Consider the following 7,878-nt stretch of genomic DNA (forward strand, 5'->3'; position numbering starts at 1 on the left):
TTGTAAATTCTTGCAACTACCGACATTATTGAGTCTTGGGAACAAAATAAATCCATTAAACAAGTATCATAAATGGTTTTCAGAGAAATATATCAAACTTGTATAGCCTAGTCTAAAAGATCTTACGACCCCGGAAAAAGGATAAAAATATTTAACCATTTAGATACTTCATCCAAAAAAAAGCATTTCACATTTTTAGGTAAATCACATTTTCTTACCATATAAAAACCCGAAAAAATAAAATAAAAAGGTAAACAAAGATGAAAGTTCGGAAAAAAAATGTTGCATGCGTGCAGTCGACGTCCAGTTCAAAACAGTTGGGCCTTGGCATGTTAGTTCGGCCCATTCGGGATGCCAAAGAAAGAAAGCGGGCTCGACCAACCTCGGTTTCGGCGCCGGAGGAATTGGCTGCTGCTGCTCGTCTTCTCCTCCCAGCCGCCGCCGGCCGCCGCTTCTTCCCTCTGCAGCACGCGTTTCGGTGAGCCTCGCTCCCCTCTCCCCCTCCTCCTTCTGCTCGTCCAGCCGTGCCGGTGATCGGTTCGCTTCGTCGGTCGACTACAGGCTCCAGCATCTTATTTCTCTACTTCGTCGGCCGGGGGAGCGACATCGTTCGATTCGATCGTCCGTGGGTTCGACTGCTTTCTTGCATTTGCCCCTTCATTGCCGGATGTTGGATCTGTTGATTCTTCCATTCGTTGCTAGCGAAATTGCTTACATCCATGATTTTGCTCTGCTCATTCACTACTTGCTTACCATGTGTGTGCGAATTTGCCTCCCTGCCCTGCTCTGAGAGAGACCACCCTATCCGCGTACTGATGTAGTGCATGCGATTGAAATAGTTAATGGTGCATAAAGAATCGTGCACGATGCTTCAGATGCATTCATCATCTGATTTCGGGCTGTTCATTTGCTAATTGGCTAGTGTTATCTTGTACGAATTTGCCTCCCTGATTTGAGGGCACCTTATCTCTGTACTCATTTGAGGATCTTGTAACATGCTTCTCCTAAGTTAAAGAGAGAGTAAAGGAGTAAGAAAATGGTGAATCCGATAATCCTTGGTACATGTAGAAAAATAACTAAATGCATGCTGAATGCAAGTATGTAACTCCAGCGATGCTTCATCTATGATGCTTCTCCGCCCTTTAGAAACATCCATCATCTGATTGTGGCAGCAATCCCCAAATTCGTCTGGAAAATCTGTACCTTAATTTCAGCAAATAAATACTGATCCTCGCCTTTACATTGCACATTGTAGATGCGCCCTCGATGTTGTTTCAGCTCGCCTGAAAATTGTGGAAGAATTGTGTATGTTTTGACCAGTGGGTTCTTTCATCTCTAGTACTGGAGGCCCTAGCTGCCATGGAGGTGAAGAGTAACGGCATCAAGAAGGATGGAAAGGAAGGAGAAGCTCTGCAAGAGGGACAGAGCATCGTCAAGAAGCAGGTTGTCACCATGGCGATGGAGGTCTTTGACTGCCCTGTCTGCTCCACTCCCCTCAGGCCTCCCATTTTTCAGGTAAATGCGCTTCGTGGATGTACATATCACTGGTACCTTGATCTGCAATTCATGCTTTTTCGGGAATCAGCTATTCATGCTTTAAGTTTCAATGGATACATGAGTCTCATGAAAAAATTTGTTTTGCTTCCTTCAGTGCTCCAAGGGGGATTTCATCTGCTCGGCTTGCCATGACAAGCTCCCAGAAAGCGAACGCACTGCTTCTCAGCGCTGCTATGGCATGGAACGCGTTGTGAACAACATTTTCGTCCCCTGCAAGTATGGATGCAGCTGGAAGATCACCTACTACCAGAAGGAAGGGCACGAGAGGAGGTGCCTGAAATGGCCGTGCATCTGCCCGGTGTCTGACTGTGACTTTTTGGCCCCACGCGCGGAGCTCCTTGACCATCTCACCCGCCTGCATGAGTATCCAACAAAAAACATCAAATATTTTGTGCCGTTCGAAATCCCAGTCCAACCAGGCTCTTCCTGTTTGACATGGCACCGCCGGAGTCCCTCGGCCATGCAGTCTCCTTCGTTTGTGTCCAGCGGCCAGATGCTCCAGGACCCACCATCGGTTGCTCTGTGTGTTTCTCGTGCTTCAACGGCCATCACCAGGTCTCATCGTTGAACATCGAGAGCCCGTCACAGCCAATACCACGCTTCTGTGTTGTGCCCAAGGTTCCTGATGATGCCATGCTCAACGTCACCATTGATTTGGACTACTATGAGGAGGAGCACGAGCTGGCAGAGGAGGATAGCGACAAGGACTATGATGAGCATGAGGATGAGGACGAGGAGGATGACGATGACAGTGACGAGGAGAAGAAGGTGGGCGATAAGGATGATGCGGCTGATGATTGCGGTGGTGATTGACACGGCATTCAGTCGTACTTTTGGTGTGTTGCTGTTTGCATGATGTAGTTTCTGCTTTTGCTCATGCATGCATGAGATGAACTACTATGTGCATCATATACTCTATAGTATACTAGTTGGTATGCACTCAAATTCAACTGGTACTCTTAACATGTCTGTCTGTTTCTGTCTTCATTCCTGGTACTACTGCAACTTGGTATTGTCGAAGAATATAGAGCATGAACTGAATTGGGTGCGACTTGTTTGCTTACTTCATTAGGTGCCTGAAGCTTGGGATGCTTGATTTGATATTTCATCTCTGCTCACCTTTGCCGAAGAAAGCGACCACACCGCCTTGCACATCCATCTATGCCATGGTTTGCAGTGCAGCGCGTCGTCGACAACATTTTTGTTCCCTTTCTTGAGTTTGTCTGATTGCGTTCCTCCAGGGAGAAATGCTAAGAACTAGTTGTTGTAGTTCAGATCAGTAATATAGTCATGTAAACACTTTTATATTTCTCTATAGTGGGAGTAGTTTAGTAGTGCAATTGTATAAAAATGTCTACCATTCACAGGTTAATAGATGCACAGGTCTACCGGACAGTGAAACAAAAGGATGATATTCTTCTGCACCAATTTGAGTTAACTAGTAGAAAACAGGGCTACCTTTCGGCCCTGGCCAGCCCATTAGTCCCGGTTCTTCAAGAACCGGGACCAATGGGGGTATTAGACCCGGTTCGTGAGCCCAGGGGGCCGGCCGGGGCCTCGTGTGCATTGGTCCCGGTTCGTGTGGAACCATTTGTCCCGGTTCAAGCCACGAACCGGGACCAATGGTCCTCGTGAGCATGAAGAGTTATTATATATCAGTGGGTGAAATGAACATAGCAGTAGCGTTGGTAAACCAAGAACGAAGATAAGAGAGGACACTTCTCTCTATTAGCTAGCTAATAACAACCTAAATTAACCCCCAAAACCCCTAAACCAGCCACTTTCAAAGGAAAAAAACCTCAGCTGCAGCCAGCTTCTGACGCGTGGATGCCTTTTGGTCCCGGTTTATGTCACCAACCGGGACCAAAGGCCCCCCTGCCTGGGCTGCCCGCAACGGCCACGTGGATGCCCATATGTCCCGGTTCGTGTAAGAACCGAGACTAAAGGGGGGAGGCATTAGTAACGACCTATTAGTCCCGGTTCAAGAACCGGGACTAAAGGCCCTTACGAACCGGGACAAAAGCCCTGATTTCTACTAGTGGTTGGTGCTCAAGGGTACGCTCCATGCATTCCAGGCACTCCATATATACTCAGTTCCAACGTCTGTGTTTCGAATAACGCATATACAAGGCCCTCATGAGCAGTGGCGGAGACGGGGGGGGGGGGGGGGGGGGGGGAGCAGGGGCCTGCCCCCCCCCCCCCCCCCCCCCCCCCCCCCCCCCTAACGATTGAGCAAACGTGGAGTATACACTAATATAATTAGTGATAGTGAAACGTACAAAATACTTGGCCCCCCCTATCTTGACCATCAATTCTAGAAAAATGAAAAACGGCCCATGTTAAAGCCCAATAGTGAAACGTTTTCAGGTCCATGGCAACATCCGATTGGGCAACTATTCTCTGCTATCTCCTGCGCGTCGGGCATTATCTCCCGTGATTAGCCCCGCGCAGCCGCCGTCCTGTGCCCTTGCCGGCCGCATGCCCGTCTTTGCTCTTGCCACTCACGATTTGACTTACGGCGGCACAACCCACAAGCTGCTGCTCGTCGATTCTTCAGGATGTAGCCAATGAAATAGCAAGGTTAACACATCACACTTTCTACTAATCTCTCTCAATTCACATCTTGTATCGTTTCGAACATATTCATCAGTTCTTTTATTATTTTGGCTATGTGATTTGTGATGCATCACTAGGGCATACTCACACGCAATCATTCTAAAGCTTGGATCTAAAAAATCGGTGAGCAGTGACGGTTGCCTAGAGTATACCAACAATGATCAGCCGATCTAATTCTACCTAGCGACAAAGGGGATGAGCAGAGGCTAGATTTATTTCTCTAGGTATGTGTTCTGGCAATTTTGAATACTTTTGCCTAATACAACAAAAAAAAAGGTTCTAATGTAATTGGTGATGATTTGCCATTCAAATATTATTTTGCGGGGATTGGGAATTCAAATATGTACAAATACAAGCTAAAAGCCAGCCAATTGGTTATACAATGATTGTTCTTTCCATATGACAATGTTTTGTAGCAAGACATTTCATGTCATGTTTCGGAGTAGTTTGATTATTACTTGGTCTACTTTGCGCATACGTGAAATTATTGACCATATTAACTATAGCTAGACAATCCGCAAAAGAAATATAGCTACACATGACCCAACTGAAAAAAAGTTATACTTGGATATATAACTATTGGATAGTTTGTGAGAAAAAAATTAGTTTCTCGCTTGACCATCGTGTGGCACCCCCTATGCCTAAATCCTGGCTCCGCCCTGCTCATGAGGCTTGGTTAGACACAAAACCGTTTGTGTAGAAAAAAAATGAAGACATAAAAATATTTTTATGTTTAGATTTTTTCTAAAAATACTCTCTCAGAATAATTACAAGTTTATCAAATACATGGTTGAATAAAGTGCTAATGGTAAAAAAAAATACATATGTGAGCAAACATCACAGTAGTAAATGTTGCAGCATTGACGACTAATGATCGTTGATGCAAACCTTACTGTACTAAATGTTGCACCCTTGACGACTACTGATGACTGATGCAAACCATACAGTAGTAAATGTTGCATCCTCGATGACTATTGACGACTGATGCAAACCATGCAGTAGTAAATGTTGCACCCTTGACGACTACTGATGACTGATGCAAACCATACAATAGTAAATGTTGCACACTTGACAACTACTGATGACTGATGCAAACCATAGAGTAGTAAATGTTGCACCCTTGACAACTACTGAAGGCTGATGCAAAACTTACAGTAGTAAATGTTGCACCCTTGATGATTAGAATAGAAAACAGATTGGGAAGATGAACAGCGATGCCATTTAAATCTACTTGTTAAAAATATAATAATAGTACAAAAATATTCACAAAATTTTGAATAACATATTAATACCAAAAGCATCACGGTTCCATATTCCCCAAAAGAAACATAGTTGTGTCAAGATCAAATGAACATAGATACTTCACTCACTCGAGGGTTACAACATTTCCATCAAAAAAAGTTGAGCATGAGCCAGAACAGCAAGTGACGGCATAATCAGTCAGCCTAACACACTGTGCAACTCCATTTTAAGAGGAACGCATTGTGCAACTCAACACCGTAAAGCACCGTAACAACAAAATTTCCAAAGATCTAACATCTAGCAGATTCACCATGGATATTGAGACAGTGCCGTCGATGCCTATGCATCAATAGTAATCGTTGTGGCTCACCTCCTCCCAACTTTCATCATCCTCGTCGCTAGTCGCATTATCCTCATGGTGATCTCTATCTCCTCCTCCTCCTCCTCCTTATTGTTGTAGCTCTCATCATCCTCGTCGCTAGTTTCATTATCCTCGTCTTCATCGCTGTCCTCGTCCTCATCTTCCTCCTTGTTGCAGCTCTCATCATCCTCATTCTCCTCCTCCAGCTCGTCATCGTCTCCATACACCATCTCTGTATCAATTGTCACGCTAAGCACGACACGGGCGCCACCTCCACGACAAGCCTTGGGAACGGTGAGGAAGTAGTTTGTCGGCAGTCTATCAGAAAGCGACGTGCTCCTGATCGTATCCAGCGTTGAGGCCTGGTAATGGCCCTTGAACCAGGAGAAGCCCACGGAGCACCCGAACTTGGATTACGGTGCCGCGTGCTACCCGATACAGACCAGCGAGACCCCATGCAGCGGTGTGGAGTCCAGGGGCACCACGTGAAGCAGAAAGGGGTGGCCATCCTCGCCTCCACGGAGCACATGCACGCTGGCCTTGACGGGTACGTCAAATGCCTTGTAGTACTGGAAGCGTGTCGTTGGCCACTCGTGCTGCGCAGCGGAGTGATCCAGGAGGGCCGCTGTCGTGCCTGCGAAGCCGCAACCTTTCTCAGGGCAGAAGCATGGCGCGTGCTAGCACACCTCCTCGTGCGCCCTCTTCTTGTGGTAGGCAATTGTGTCGCCGCACCCATGCACGACATAGGAGCCTCGCACGATGATGGAGTCGACGACACGCTCCATGTCGTGGCAGCGGGTCGAGACGTCCCTGGAGCACACGCCCCAAACCTTGTTCGCCTTTGTCTACAGGAGCTTGTCGCGATAGTTCAGGCACACGAAATGCCCTAGTGCACACTACAGATAATCAACCCAACAAGGTTCAGAATTAACTTCATCACATACAAGAGCACTGACCATATCGACATGAAGAGAGCAATGTACTAGAACTTGGACATGATTTTTGCGATGACAACATACACGAAATTGCATCAATCCAATTACTTGGAAAACCGGAGGGCTAAGGGGGGCGAAGCTGATAGGGAAGTCCAAGAACTCCGTTCCCATGGCCATGGCGACATTCTGCTTCTTGACAATGACACCCTCTCCATCTAGCCGATTATCTCCCCCTTCCTTGGTATCGCTGCCGTTGCTGCAGTTGTTGCCCTCCATGAGAGCCATGGCCTGCAGTACATTTGAGATCAGACCGCACAACTCAATTTGCTTATGCATTACCCGATTTACAATGGCTACAAAATGAAGAATCAACAATTTCTCCTTACTGAAAGAGCAATAATTTCAATCTCAAGGGCAGGTCTTCACCAAAACTTCTGAGCTCCTCTCCTGTTCACATAGACCCAATAGAATCATGGTTCAGTTACCTGTGAAAGGGAAGGGTCCTCCTTGGCCACCTTGGTCACGTCGTTGCTCTTCCCATCCATCTCCATCTCCATCTCCATGTAAGCTAGGTCCTCCGGTCAGTACTGCAGACCAAAACCCCACCGGTCAGCTCGAACATTTTGATTCCTTGTGCATTCACCAATTTGCAAGCGGATTAACAATGAATTTGAATAAGCAACACTGCATACTTACTAAGAGCATCAACAATTATTTTTGAAAAAAAGAGAACATTTTTGTGAGCGGGTCTGCGGAAGGGCCAAGGGGAACAAGGGTTTCATTGAATTTGGGGGCTCCCGCAACGACCAGAGGGCAAATATTTGCGGGGCAAGAACACATGAACCATAACAACTAGGAGACTAGAGACTTCCCCTGCTCCGGGTTTGCGACCAAGGACCGAAAGCCCAGCCCAGGCCAAACGGGTGCCCATGACACTACTGAGATTGTTCCATGTTTTAAAAGCAAGTAGAAGAAAACATTTTGCATAAAAAAACAGGACAAAAAAGCAGAAAAAGATGCTGAAGACAAGGCACACCTAGCTAACAGACAGAAAGACTATCACCACGAAAGACACAAGTATATGTGGGGTGTCATCGAGGGATCATAATACCGGGACTTTGCAAGAAGCCTAACGCACCACACTGGACTGCGTGCTGAGCCCCACGA

At 46.5% G+C, this 7,878-nt stretch overlaps 1 protein-coding gene across 1 annotated transcript; it reads left to right on the plus strand.

Annotated features, from left to right (window-relative positions):
• The first annotated feature begins 1,344 nt into the window (after window positions 1-1,344).
• On the plus strand, window positions 1,345-2,502 carry LOC123064575 (putative E3 ubiquitin-protein ligase SINA-like 6). The gene is made up of 2 exons (XM_044488032.1): window positions 1,345-1,515; window positions 1,652-2,502. Exons 1-2 carry the CDS (start codon window positions 1,360-1,362, stop codon window positions 2,123-2,125), a joined length of 630 nt encoding a protein of 209 aa, XP_044343967.1. The 5' UTR covers window positions 1,345-1,359; the 3' UTR covers window positions 2,126-2,502.
• Window positions 2,503-7,878: the final 5,376 nt, after the last annotated feature.

This window comes from Triticum aestivum, chromosome 3B (genome assembly GCF_018294505.1).
Source record: "Triticum aestivum cultivar Chinese Spring chromosome 3B, IWGSC CS RefSeq v2.1, whole genome shotgun sequence".
Taxonomy (NCBI): Eukaryota; Viridiplantae; Streptophyta; class Magnoliopsida; order Poales; family Poaceae; genus Triticum; species Triticum aestivum.